The sequence below is a fragment of the Sceloporus occidentalis genome, unplaced genomic scaffold, assembly GCF_023333645.1.
Source record: "Sceloporus occidentalis isolate IW3139 unplaced genomic scaffold, rSceOcc1.0.p SCAF_6, whole genome shotgun sequence".
NCBI lineage: Eukaryota > Metazoa > Chordata > Lepidosauria > Squamata > Phrynosomatidae > Sceloporus > Sceloporus occidentalis.
Genome location: NW_028316986.1, coordinates 2741345 through 2756315, shown reverse-complemented (window position 1 = coordinate 2756315; position 14971 = coordinate 2741345). Strand labels below are relative to the sequence as shown.

The 14971-nt window shown below is 43.4% G+C and overlaps 1 protein-coding gene across 5 annotated transcripts in view; it reads right to left on the bottom strand.

The window, feature by feature from the left end:
• LOC149310323 (protein EFR3 homolog B) overlaps positions 1-14971 on the bottom strand; it is a 136123-nt gene that overhangs the window by 20838 nt on the left and 100314 nt on the right. For all 5 annotated transcript variants that reach the window (XM_089528723.1, XM_089528724.1, XM_089528725.1 and 2 more), the window contains 5 exons: positions 12268-12402; positions 10718-10796; positions 9949-10084; positions 7241-7402; positions 2359-2473 (listed from right to left, as the gene is read on the bottom strand). In XM_089528723.1, coding sequence (XP_089384849.1) covers positions 2359-2473; positions 7241-7402; positions 9949-10084; positions 10718-10796; positions 12268-12402 — 627 coding nt within the window. The remainder of the gene's footprint in view (positions 1-2358; positions 2474-7240; positions 7403-9948; positions 10085-10717; positions 10797-12267; positions 12403-14971) is intronic.

Below are 14971 nucleotides of genomic sequence, written 5' to 3'. Positions count from 1 at the left end.
CATTGAAAATAACGGAGGCTGCCCTTCCAAGAATATTCAAGACTGTGGACTTCAAGTCTGTGAGAACGGAGGGGTGATTGTATTTAAATCTCTTTGTGTGACTACTTCCCATATTGTATACTTAATGATATTTTTCTGTGCATGTGGTAAAGGAACACACATGCATATATATGGATGTCCAGAATTAGAGGACCCTGTCCACTACATATTATTTTGTCCTCTATATAGTGAACCAAGGGAACGATTTCTAACACCCTGAATTGAAACTAGTCCTTGCCAGAGTCCACAAGAAGCATTTTTTGCCTCTTAGTAGGCATAAGTTGTAAAGGTGATGACTGTATTAAATAATTGTATACATATATATATATATATATATATAGAGAGAGAGAGAGAGAGAGAGAGTCTTCTCTCTCAACTCCCCCCATGAAAATGGCAACTCGCACATATACAAGTCCCATAGAGAATAATGGTGTGTGCGCCCATGGCACATGCACAAGGCTACACACACACAAACCCATTTTAAAGATAGCAGCTTGTACCTCCTACAAAAAGCAAGACCGTGGACTCTAAGTCTGCACATATGGAGGGACAACTGTATATATATCTAAAAATTTTAGATCTTCATTTTTGTAAATCATAAATTGCTGTATAATCATACGATTGATGTTGCAAATATGATACGTATGTACTTTGTTATTGTGGTATTGTTTTATGCAAAGGCCATTGGCCAAAAGCAATAAAATTTGACTGACTGACTGACCTCTGGAATCTGGGGCTTGTAGTCTCATTGCTACTCTCCGGCTGAGAATCCCTTCCCTAAACCACAAATCCCAGCATTGCATTTGAAGTCGAAGGCTTTCACGGACAGCATCCATAGTCTTCTGTGGGTTTTTTGGTCTGTGTGGCTGCGTTCTGGAAGAATTCCTAATGTTTCACCTGCAACTGTTGCCGCAATCTTCGGAGGGTGGTGGCATGGAAGTGTGTGCAAATGAAAACCACCCAGGCTGAAGGGTTTCCCCCGCAGACAATGGATTACCAATTAAATAGACCCATATCCCCCACACAACACACCTGCAGGCTGCACCATTCAACACAGTACGACTCACAAAGTAACTCTGCCATTAACATGTCAACCACATCCTGCCAAACAAGGGTCCCACAGGCATATATACCCCACTCTCTTCCACGCCAGCATTCTCTGAAGATGCCAGCCACAGATGCAGGCGAAACGTCAGGAATAAATTCTTCCAGAATGCGGCCACACAGCCCGAAAAAACCACCGAAAACTATTTCATGGGAAGTTGCCACAGCAGTTAAAGTGGAACCATAGCATTCAATTTGTATGGTGTGATAGGGCACCTGGTACTTTCCATGGAGAAGGACTGAGGCTATGCAACCCAGTCTCAGGCAGGGCTGTGGGACCTGTAGTCTCAGAGGTTATTGGATTCTAGTTCCCATCAACCCCATGGGATCATGGGAGTTATTATTAATTGACATCTGAGTGGCCTGAGGTTCCTCAATCCTGATGTGTATACACAGCCCCACTATAGAGGTTTCATACCACTCTATCCTATGGAATCCTGGGAGTTGTAGTTTGGTGAGGGGGTATTACTGCTCTTAGGTAGATAGTTTCAAATCCCCCACAAAGCTCCAAATGTCAGTATTTCTTAGGACAGATTCATGTTATTAAAAGGTGCATCTACAGTGTAGAAATAATGCAGTTTGGCACCACCTTGTGTAGTGTAGCTCCATCCTATGGAATCCTGGGATTTGTGGTTTTAGAAGGTCTTTGACTTTCTCTGCCATCCTCTGAACTGCACTGCATCTGCACTGCAGAATGAATGCATTTTGGCACCACTTAAACTGCCACGGCTCAATGCTATGGAATTCTAAGATTTTTAGTTTTGTGAGATATTTATTTGTCAGATAGCATTGGTGCCACAACAAACTACAAAGCCCAGAATTCGACAGCATTGAGCCATGGCAATTAAAGTTGTGCCAAAATGCATTCATTTTGCAGTGCAGATGCCTCCAAAGAGTGCTGGTACCTCAGGATGGAGGTTAAAGTGGTATCAACCTGCATTATTTGCACAGTGTAGATGTACCCAAAGTGCTATTGAGAAGTGAAAAAACACTCCAGAAGAGTTAAAGTGGGATCAAAGTGGTATAACTGTGCAATGTGGACACACCCCTGCTTTTGCTCTGCAACTTTGAAGATGCCAAGCAACAAAAATGCTTCCATTCCATTGATATTAGGAGGGAAAAAACCCTGAACAGATGGGGAAGAGGCTGGTCAATAAAAGAAAGAGAGAAAAGGATAGGAGAGAAGAGAGAGAATAAAAATCTGTTTGTCCTCACCCAGCTTTGCCCGCCATGTCAAGAGGGTGATGCAGAGAAGGAAGAGGCACCTTGCTCATGATAAAGAGCATGACTTCCGACCTCTGATAGGTGGGCAGGGTGCTGGCAAAGGAACCTGGGAAAAGACAGAGCAGGAAAGAGCATGCAAGACAGTCCAGTGAAGGGGGCACAGAGGCAGCCCGAGACCCAAGGTGGGGACATGGGACAGGCATGAGAGAACCATAGAATCATAGAGTTGGAAGAGACCCCAAGAGCCATCCAGTCCATCCCCGTCATGCAGGAACTCACAATCCAAGCATCCCTGACAGACCATAGAATCGCAGAATTGTAGAGTTGGAAAAGACCCCAAGGGCCATCCAGCCTAATAGAATTCTTCCATGCAGGAACTCACAGTCAAAGCATCCCTGACAGATGGCTATCCAGCCTCTGTTTAAAGTCCTCCAAGGAAGGAGACTCCACCACTCTCTGAAGAGGAGGGTGTTCCACTATCAAACAGCCCGGTCAGAAAATTGAGGTGGAATCTCTTTTCTTGTAGTTTGCATCCATTGTTCTGGGTTCTATTCTCTGTAGCAGCAGAAAATAAGCTTGCTCCATCCTCAATGTGACGCCCCTTCAAATACTTAAACAGGGCTATCATATCACCTCTTAACCCTCTCTTCTCCAGGCTAAACATAACCAGCTCCCTAAGCTTCTTCTCCAAGGGCTTCATGGTTTTCAGCCCTTCACCATTTTAGCTGCCCTCCTTTGGACACACTCCAGTTTCTCAACATCCTTTTTTGAATTGTTGGGACCAGAACTGGACACAGTGTTATTCCAGGTGAGGCCTGACCAAAGCAGAATACAGTGGTGCTATTACTTCCCTTGATCTAGAGACTATACTTCTATTGATGCAGCCTAAAATTGCATTGGCCTTTTTAGCTGCTGCATCACACTGTTGACTCATGTTCAACTTGTGGTCTACTTGGACTCCTAGATCCCTTTCACATGTATACGTCTCCTTAAGCCAGGCATCCTCCATCCTGTATCTATGCATTTCATTTTTTCCACCTGAGTGCCATACCTTACATTTCTCCCTGTTGAAGTTCAATTGAGAGAAATCTTTCTAAGCAAGTATGTGTCAATGTTGCCTGTCGACTTGTGGCAACCCCTTGAATTTCAGAGTTTTTATAACAAAAGGATACTCAAGACGTGGTTTTGCCAGTTCCTTCCTCAAATACAGCCTACAGCATCCAACATTCACTGGTGGTCTCCCATCCAAGTACTAACCAGGGTTGACCCTGTTCAGCTTCTAAGATCAGATGGGATCTGGGATCTGTCAGTTCATCGAGACTCTGAAATATTTTTCTATTGTGAGAAGCAACATCCTACCCTTCTGGGTTGTTGTTTTGTTGCTAGTAACTGCCTTCAAGTCGATCCCGACTCATGGCAACCCTATGGATGAGACATCTCCAAGACCCCCTGTCCTCAACGTATCTGCTCAGGTCCTGCAAATTCATACCCATGACCTCCTAATACAATTCATCCATCTAACATGTGGCTTTCCTCTTTTTCTACAGCCCTCCACCTTTCCTCGCATTATTGCCTCTTCTAATAAGTCATTCTTTCTCATGACATGACCAAAGTACAACAGCCTCAACTTTATTGACTTGGAGATTTCTGGCTTGATCTGTTCTAGGACCTATTTGTTTGTCTTTTTGGCTATCCACAGGAACCTCAGCCCTCTCCTCCAGCCCCACATCTCAAATGAATGGATTTTCTTCTCATTTGCTTTCTTCACTGCTCTCACATCCATACACGATGGGAAATACAATGGCTCCTACAATTCTAACTTACATGCACGGTTGCATATCTTTAGACTTTAGGATCTTCTCTAGTTCTTTGTTTGCAGCCTTCCCCATTCCTAGCTACCTTTCCTACCAGGTACCTAATTTCTTTCATGAGGACTACTTGCTTTGAAGGTTGAATATTTAAGAGGTAGATCATTAAACAGTATTTTTAAGGTTGGGGTACTTTATTTCTTTCATGCAGACTGCTTTTCACACTGGCTCACAGACTAACAACTGAATGCACTGATAAGTTTGTGCCTGTTTCAGAAAATCTTTCACTTCTCAGTCACTGAAAAGTGCAAGTAGTGAAGGCATAAATGTGATAAGTTGCCTGTGTCCACAGACTCACACATATCTTTTAGTGAAATGAAAATGTTCCTCTAGTTGCACCATTTTTTCAACTTGGAATGGAACGAAAAAGTGCAAAAAGAGAGAGAAGGTGAAGGTAATAAAAACAAGTTCAAGTGCTGATATAAGATATATCAAGTACAGAAATTTTTAGGTGAGGGGGGTCTATAAAAATTAGTGTTCTTTCCGGTAAAGCCATTTTTGGTTGAATATAAGGGAAGTATGTGTCATTCTCTTTACATTATCTCAAATATTCCAATATTCCAATAAAGGATGGAATGTGTTTGAATGTAACATTTAAACCAAACGTGCTAAATCCAATAACATGATTTATAGCGCTGAAAAAGTTGACAGAAATTTTTCCACTTCTGTTTTATTCCAGAAAACGCACATTGCCATCAATAACCATGGGAAGGAGCATTTCTAAGAAGTAAGTGTAATATTGGGGGTGTGGATTAAACTAGTGGCTACGGAGGTTAGAAAAGAGATTGTATTGTGATGCCATCTACTTATGGAGAAATTCATCAAGGGAAACCCTGACCTGCTGTATGCATTCTACCCTTAATCACTTTGATGTTCCCAAACTTTGCCAGTAAAGAGCATTGAGCTCAATAGACAGGTATGTGTCAATGTCGCCTGTCGACTTGTGGCAACCCCTTGAATTTCAGAGTTTTTATAGCAAAAGGATACTCAAGACGTGGTTTTGCCAGTTCCTTCCTCAAATACAGCCTACAGCATCCAACATTCACTGGTGGTCTCCCATCCAAGTACTAACCAGGGTTGACCCTGTTCAGCTTCTAAGATCAGATGGGATCTGGAGCCTTTAGGGTATTCAGGTCCCTTAGTTAAGTATACGTAACTATTTATGTGAGTGTCCATATGTGCCTTCAAATCACCTGTTGATTTATGGGAACCTCATGAATTTCCTGGGGTTTTCTTAGGCATGAAATCCTCAGAAGTGGTTTTGCCAGTTGCTTTCCCTGAAATAGAGCCTCCAGGACCTGGGATTTGTTGGCAGTCTCCCATCCAACTACTAACTAACTACAGAGCCAAACTAAAGCAACATGTAGTAGAGTACATCAACCATACCAGTGAACCCATCTGATCTTGTCCAGTTGGAAAGACTGCACAGGGTCAGATCTGGTTAGTACTTGGATGGCAGACCACCAGGGATCCCCAGGCTATGTTAGAAGAATGAGGCATGAAACAGTGGAGAGAGCCATTACTGCCAGTCAAGGTTGACATTATTGAGCTAGATCAGTGGTTCCCAAACTTTGGTTCTCTAGATGTTTTCGACTTCAGCTTCCAGAATTCCTGGCTGTTGGTCAAGCTGGCTGGGGCTTTTGGGAGTTGATGTCCAAAACAACTGGAGGGATAAAGTTTGGGAATCACGGAGCTAGATGGACTAAGGGCCTCGAAACAACTTCCTGGGTCCCTAGGCTGAAGGTCTGAAACAACTTCCTGGGTCCCTAGGCTGAAGGTCTCAAATTCAATCCCTGGCATCTCCAGATTAGCTTTCGGAAGAATCCTATCAAAACCATGCGGAGAGGTTGTTGCCAGCCAGGTCTGACAATACTGGGATAGAGGGGCCAATGCCCCATTGGATGGACCAGGTCACCTCCCCATGTTTCTATGCAGAGTGTCCCAGTTCAAAACTCCAGAGAGGGTTGGAAGAGACTCTTGTCCAAAACCCTAGAGGGATGTTACTGCCGGTCAGAGTTGACAAATGAGGGTGAAATGAACCAAGGGTCTGTATGTCAGAGCCAGCTTCTTAGGGTTCCTGGGCTCAGCTTCCAAAAGATCATCGGTTCACTGCTAAACAATTTTTTCTCTCTGGGATCCAGAATTTCTTCCTCCTCCAGAACACAGTTCTCTTAAAACCCTTTCTATCTTCTCATGCAAAAGGAAAGAACACCCATCTCTTCTCCTTGCAAAGGGATGATTCCTACAGTAATCCTGACCTCTGCTGGCCATCCGCTGTGCAAAAACTTCAAAAAGCAGCTATTTGCCTTTCATTTTCCCCCTAGAATGAGGACAGTCTAGAGGCTGGCATGGTGCAGTGGGTTGACCACTGGACTTTGACTCTGGAGACCAGGGTTCGAATCCTTCCTCGGCAATGGAAACCCACTGGGTGACCTTGGGCAAGTGACATGCTCTCAGTCTCAGTGAAAAGCAATGGCAAACCTCCTCTGAACAAATCTTGCCAAGGACACCCCATGACAGCATCGCCTTAGGGACGCCGTAAGTCAGAAACGATTTGAAGGCACACAATACACACAACAACAATCTGGATGGGTCAAACGTTGTACAACCAGTGGGGTGGGTAGGAAGCAGGCAAATGCAGCCTGCAGATAATCATATGCATGCATTGAGGACCACTGCGGTGTAATAGTTTGGGCATTGGACTAGGACACTGGGAGACCAGAGTTCGAATCCAGGCTCGGCCATGGGAAAACCAATGGGTGACTTTGGGCAAGTCACTCTCTCTCAGCCTCGGAGGATGGCAAGGGAAAACCCGCTCCTAAGAAATTTGCCAAGAAAACCCCATGGGTCACCGTAAGTTGAAAGTACACGACAACAACAGCAACGTGCATTTCAAAATGAGAGAGACTGATGGAGATTAATGTCTGTAATTTTGGGTACAAATTCCTCCTCTCCCCTGATGATGGAGAAGAAGGAAGGGCACCCCAGGGTCTGCCCAGCTTTACCTGTGGTCTTGATGACGGCCTCCTGGAACATCCGCTCTTCATGTTCCTTGATGATCTTGGTGCCACCCGTGATGATACAGTCATAGCTGCCCGTCAGGGCATAATCGATGCTCAGGCGCAACTGCCGCAAAAGCGTGTTGAAGACCTCAAGGACCGTTGGACCTAAGGAAGGCAAAGCACAGATCAATGGGAGAGAAGGAGGAAGGGGAGACGTATTGGGGGTTTTGGTTTCCAAAAAGCATCAGCAGTATCATCATCATCATCATCATCTTTATTTATATCCCACTTTTCCCCCAAAACTGGGACTCAAGGTGGCTTATGTGTTAAAATGAGTGCAGATTATAAACATACAAAAGGTCATAGAATCATAGAGTTGGAAGAGACCCCAAGGGCCATCCAGTCCAACCCCTGCCATGCAGGAAATCCAAATCAAAGCATCCCCGACAGATGGCCATCCAGCCTCCGTTTGAAGACCTCCAAGGAGGGAGACTCCACTACACTCCGAGGAAGTGTGTTCCACTGTCGAACAGCCCTTACTCAGCGTTAAGTAGAATTAAACTACAGTTTGCATATCCCTTATCCAAAATGCTTGGAGCCAGAAGTTTTCCATATTTTGGATTTCTTTTCGTGTGTGTATGTTTTGTAATATTTATATCTGTATGTGTGTGTGTGTGTGTATAAAATGAGGCATAGGCTGCATCTCCACTGCAAAATTACTGCTGTTTGACATTGCTTTAACTGCCATAGCTCCATGCTATGGATCTGTGGGATTTGCAGTTTAGTGAGATAAAGTCGGCTTGCCTTATCCATGGATTTTTTATCCACGGATTCAAGCATTCACAGCTTGAAAATATTCAAAGAATATCTAAATTCCAGAAAAGCAAACCTTAATTTGGCCATTTTATATACGGGACATCACTTTACTTTGGGTGCATCTACATTGAAGAAATAATCCTGTTTGACACCACTTTAACTGCCAAGACTCAATGCTATGACAGTATGAGAATTGTAGTTTTGTGAGATATTTAGCCTTCTCTGTCAGAGAGCTCTGATCGCATTGAGCCATGGCAGTTAAAGTAGTGTCAAACTGGATTATTTCTGCAGCCTATGCCATTGTATTTAATGGGACTTGAGCCTCCATGGATTTTGGTATCCACAGAGGGTCCTAGAACCAAATCCCGGCAGATACCAAGGGCCCACTGTATTTAGCCTTCTCTGTTAGAGAACAGGGTGCCTCAACAAACTACTAATCCCAGGACTCCATAGAATGGAACCACGGCAGTTAAAGCAGTGCCAAACTGCATTATTTCTGCAGTACAGATGCAGACTAAGATTCTATGATTCTAGGTCTGAGCGAGTTTGGCCAACAGTCATGAATTCTAGGAGCTGAAGCCCAAAATATCTGAAGGGCAAGGTTTGGGAACCACTGGATTAAATATTTTTCTGGATGAAAGGGGCAGCTGACCCACGGTTAATGCCCCCTTGGAAAACTGAAAATGGCCAAAAAGCCTAACAAAACAAGCCAGCCCCTAAAAGTGACCAGAAATATCACTTCTAACATCAGAAATATCCTGGCATCAGAAATATCACTTCCAGACACAATAACCCTGCAGATGATGAAAGCCTGAAACAGGTCCTGGACACATCATCATCACCATCATCATCCCACTCTCCCCCAAAACTGTGACTCAGTGTGGCTTCCAATTTATGGCATGTCACCACCATTGATTTAAAAAACAACACACAACAAAATTGAAGCACTGATTCACCTGCCTCTTCAACCTAAAAGTCTATCCAGCCTGTCAGAAAGTTTATTTTTTTTAAAATGTAGTTCTCCGAAACCCCAGTTTTCCACCTTGAAATGCATCTCTGACTGCAGAGGTACTTCAGTCTTTCCAGACTGCATCCTTGCCAAAGAGAAATCCATCTCTGCCAGTCAATCTGCCTGTGTTGGTTACACTGGGGGAATTGTGTGGTATGCTGGGTGGGGTTCTCATGAACTTTGTTAAAATGCATTAAAATGCCTTCCTGGCTGGGAATATACTTATAGAACTCTGAGCATGACAAACGCTTAAAATTGTACTTTGCTAGCAACAAACCCTTAACTGAATCTACATTTCAACTATTCCTTTCATTTGTCCATTGTGCTGAAATTAAGGGTATTTGCACTGTGTCCTCAAGGAACCCATTGCCTAACACGTTCCCTGTCCTTTCTCCCTCCAAGAAACAAACATGCCCTGAGCTTTGGATGCGAGTCTTGTCTGCTACAAGGAAAAAAGAACTTTAGGAGGCTCCATCCTCTCCCTCTATTTGCAGCAAGGAGAAACCGCCAAGTATTCAAATGTCTTGAAGAGGAACAGCAAATGTTGTGCTGCTCAACGGGCTTCTTAGTCATGCTCAAAAGGGAAGACATTTTGGGATTCCTCTTGGACAAAAGGTGGAAATGTAGGACAGGTCCTGGAAAAGGAGGCTCTGGTCACCCAAGTGTCCCCCTCCCCTAGACACCTGCTGTTGGTGCATTCTATGTCAGTGGGACATTGAATCCACTCGGGGGTTTCACTCTGGTGTAGTTATCCAAGGTGCTGGACTTTATTACCCCAACATTCAGCACTTTGGAAAGTTCATTTAACCTGATCCAAAACTTGGAGTGAATCCACTGCCCCACTGACATGGAAACCAAGAGATGCTCCTGCTCCAAAACTCCTTACCAACCGATCCAGAGGCAGCAATGATGGCTGCTTCAGAAAGGACCTCCACAATCCCGGCTCGGACGGTAGCGGCGCTTTTGCTGTTGGCATCCAAGTGGCTCAGCAGTTGTTGGATCACTAAATGGGAATGCTGGGGCTGGGGACAAAGAACCGAGAAAAAACGTCACAATGCTAGTAAGAAGATATGATGTGTGTGTATGTGTGTGTGTGTATTACACACACACACTGTATATACTCATGTACAAGTCTAGAAATTTTAGTCTAAAAATTGAGCCCCAAAACCTACGGTAGGTCAACCTATCCACAGGTCAATGTAAATACTATCACTCTTATTAAAAAAGGGAACCAGCCCCTGGTGAAAGGCAAGAGTGCAATATGTCCTGGAAGCACTGACTTCCCTCTACTCTCTCTTCCATCCAGCCTTCAGTGTGAGCCAAAACCGTTATGTCTGCTAGAATTCTGTAGGTTCTTTGACATTGTTTTCCTTTGCTTCATCATTTAGATCCTTTGTTGCATGTCCCTAGGGTCATATCAACTTATCCAAGGGTCATATCAAAATCCACAATTTTGCCCGACCCCAAACCTGCCCTCACCTTATACATGAGTCGACTTATAGTTGAGTATATATGGTGTGTGTGTGTGTGTGTGTGTGTGTGTGTGTGTGTGTATTTGAGAGCCAGAGTGACATAGAGGTTTGAGTGTTGGACCTTGGCTCTGGAGATGAGGGTTTGATTCACTGTTCAAGCCCACCAAGATTACTCTTTCTCACCTGAATTGAGTACATGATGATCTTAAAGCAACGGATCGCGAAGGTCTTTGGCTCCCACAGCGAGTGGTTGTCCAGGTGGCTGATGGAAAAGAAGAGGAAGAAAATAATGGAAGTGGATTTTGCACATGCACACATGAGGGTCTTGTGCTTCCACAAATAAGAACATCTGGAAGCAGGAGTGAAGTTCTGCAATGACAGGGAGTTGGACTCGATAGCCGTTGGGGTTCGGCCAACTCAACAGTTCTGTGCGATTCTTGGTTAGCTAGACAATGGCGCCTTCAGCTGGAGCATAAGGAAGGGGGGGCATGTTAGAGGAGCACAGGTTGCAAAAAGCCAAATCCAGGGTGCAGGTAAAACCTCACAAACTCTCCTGATAGAAACAATCATTTTTAATGGAATCCAGAATCAATCTGATCAAGCATCTGAGGCAAGCAATGGTTTTGAGAGCTCTGAAAAAGAAACCTTTTGGTGACTACAACTTCCAGAATGTCCCAGGCAGTAGGACCAGAGCCTATGCTAGTTGGGGGAGTCTGGGAAGTCTAGTCCCAAATAACTGTTCACAGCTTTAGCCAATGTATTCATTTAAAACACATTCGTACATAGTTAGTTTAAACATTAGAATCCTAGAGGTGCAAAATACCCCCAAAGTCCATTTAGTCCAATCCCCTGCCATGCAGGAAGACCATCAAAGCATCCCTGACAGATGGCCATCCAGCCTCTGCTTAAAGACCTCCAAAGAAGGAGATTCCACTACACTCTGAGGAAGGAGTGCGTTCCACTGTCGGACAGCCCTTACTCTCAGGAAGTTCCTCCTAATGTTGAGCTGGAATCTCTTTTTCTGGAGCTTGCATCTATTGTTCTGGGTCCTGTTCTCTGGAGCAGCAGAAAACAAGCTTGCTCCCTCCTCCATTAGATATGCCTTCAAATATTTAAACAGGGCTATTATGTCACTTTTTAATTTCTAGATCCCTTTCACGTGTTGTCTTGTTAAGCCAGGTATCCCCATCCTATATCTATGCATTTCATTTTAAATATACCTTCCCTTTCTCTGTGTTGAAATTCATTTTGTTAGCTTTGGCCCAGCTTTCTAAACTGAATTCATTCTGAAGTTTGATCCTGTCCTCTGGGATATTAGCTACTGCTCCTAATTTGGTGTCATCTGCAAATCTGACAAGCATGCTCTCTATCCCTTCATCCTGCTAAACCAAGGGATTCACATTATAAGAAGAGACATTCCAAGCAAACATTAAGAAGAAGAATAAAGAAACAAACTCTTTCAGAATGTGGTGGACTGTCCTTTTTTGGGGGTTCTTGGCCAGAGGTCAGATGGCCATCTCTTGGGAGTTGTGTATTTCTGCATGGCAGGGGACTGGATTAGATGGCCTCTGGATCCTTTCCAACTTTAAAGTTCTGTGGATACTAATAATAGAAATGTACATCCATGGTTCAGGAAGAAATCCAGAGCTCTTTCTACCCTGGATTAGGCAAACATTGCAAGAGGAAAACAGAGGTCTGTGAAAGGGAGAAGAAAATGGATACAGTGTGCTTACATAAGAACTGGCTTGACGGCATTTTTGATGTTGCCGTAAGCCGCTCGGCCCAGGAGTTCCCTCAAACATCGCTCTGCCAGCTCTGCTGGGTTCTCTTTCTCCTTCTCGGTGGTTTGCAAAGGAGACGGAGAACGACTGAAGAAAAAGGAAAGGGAAAAAGAGAGGAGAGGAGTTTACATTTCAGATCAGCTGCTCAAATGATGGCCAAAAGATTCTTCTCCTTCCATCCTCCCTACTCTATAGCATGGTGAATTAAATCTGGAGGCATGGTGACACCCCAAAAGGTTGACTATTTGGAATAACCACCACCGCCACCATCAATTAAATCGATGGTTCTCAAAATGGTCCTCCAAGTGCATTGGACTTCATTTCCCGCAGAGTTGAATAGCGAGGGTCTCTTTTAAAGAGAGACTATAAAAGTATTAAACTTATCTGTAACATTAAAATTGGTTTAGACCGTACCATTAAAATAATAAGAAGCAGTTTAGGAAAAACCCAGTACAGTTAAAAGCAGCACAGCAGTGTTATGAGTAATTCCTTTGATGCGGCTCCTACTCTGAGTAATTCCACTGTATGGAGAGCAACTTAAATGTATGCAAATCATACCCTAAAGAAGTATGCAGGAGGATTGTCTCCCCCGCACCACAAGCCATAATATTGAAGCACACAGAAATGGATCATATTAGTTCTTTAGGAATAAAGAAAGCTTTTGCTTTGCCAGATCAAAGAACTGCTTCACCTGGCCCATCATCATCATCATCATCATCTTTATTATATTTGTATTTAATTATATCCCACTTTTCTTCCATATTGGGAACAAAGCAGCTGACAGTTTAAAAACACAGTGCAATTAAAAGCTTACAAAAGTGACAATTAAAATGGAATTGAACTATGGCAGAGACCTTCAGCAAACAAAATAAGTCTTCTGTCCCAGAATATAATTCCTTCCTTCCATTTAAGAGAACTCTTAATTATTGAATCAATGCATTTTTTTAAAAAAAGAATGTACTAATATACCTTTAAGCAAGATTTGGAGAGTCTTGATCTACACTGGACCACATGCCACCTTCCACTCCTCAAATGCCAGATGCCAAATCCAGCTCCTTTTCCTTTGAAAACAAGATGCACACTTCTCATTCACCTTCTATTCTAAGCGGACATCTCTAGTAAATGAGGTGCACAGAGAACATGCCTCTTGTTTGCAAAAAGGAAAGCAACTGGAGCAGGTCCTGGGGACCATTTTCTCTTCTGGGACCCTTCAGGGGCTGCAGAGACCACTTAAGACTAAAACAAAAACATGCAGAAATGCAATTCTAGGTTTTAAAAATAGTTTGTTTGGTTTTTTTTTAAGGTGCTTCCAAATTTCCAGGAAACACGATTTATTCTTTCCTCCTCCTCCTCCTTTAATGTGGTTAGTGAACCATCAACATCATTAAAATACATTGCAAAGACAGAATTGCATTACTTAAACACTTACACGAATTTAATTAATGCAGCTTTATTACGTATCTAGCACATAACATATCCTCCAGAGGGATCCTAAATTCATTTAAGGCCGTTGAAACTGTATAACTACTCATTCAACGGCTATTTATCCTCATGCTCATTCACCTATAAGTTAACTTTCCACTGCTTCGTGCCACACGGAGCCTGAATTACTATAAAGTTTGTAGGATGGAGTTGTGTTTTCCTTTTTATCAGAATCATCCAATAAATACTTTAAAAAACAATACTGATTTCTCTTTGTCATCAAAGGGCTGTCCAGCGAATCTGGAGGAGGTCTCAAGGGTCACAAAAGCTTCCTTGGAGAGCTGCACTGGCCATATTTTACCAGACATGTATTCAAGTCTTTTACCCCAAGTCTCAAGCTAAGTCTCAAGTCTCTACTTCTGAGTTTCAAGTCATAGAATCATAGTTGGAAGAGACCACTAGGGCCATCCAGTCCAACCCCCTGCCATGCAGGAAATCCAAATCAAAGCATCCCCAACAGATGGCCATCTAGCCTCTGCTTAAAGAAAGCAAAATACTTTCAAGACATATCTCAAGTTGAGTCTTAAGTCTGGAAAGCCAACTTAAAGAAGGAAAATGGCAGTGGTGTGTGTGTTGGGGTAGATGGATCCTTCTGAAGGTTTCAAAAGTTTTAAAAAGCTGCTCTGATGTGCAATGGGAAGAGGCTACTGAGCAGAGACCCAGGGAAACCATGTGCCTTAAGCTCAAAGGAGGACAAGGCACTGCAAAATGGGAAGTCTTCAAGAAAAATGGAGGACATGACCAAATCAAAGCTAAAACACTCATATAAATATAAATGCATGGTTTTTAGTCATGCTCAAAGTGGTGGACATTTTGGAATTCCTCCTGGACAGAAGGTTGAAATCTAGGACATGTCCTGGAAAAGGAGAACAGCTGGTCACCTTGAATGGAGGAACTATTGGAATTTCTCCTGGACAGAAGGCTGAACTGTAAGACATGTCCAGGAAAAAGAGGACACTTGGTCACCTTGAGCAGACATTGACCCCTATCGCAAGCCCAATGAATGTTTGCTGTTTCAGGCCTCCAAGTTGACTGCTAAAAATATACAGGACACCAAGTTGAGTCAAGTCAATGCACTGTTTGTTGCAGAGTTGAGTCCAAGTTGAGTCACCGAAGCGACTTGAGCCTGAGTTGATCAACTTGAGTCTCCGTCGTTGTATTTTACCCATCTATT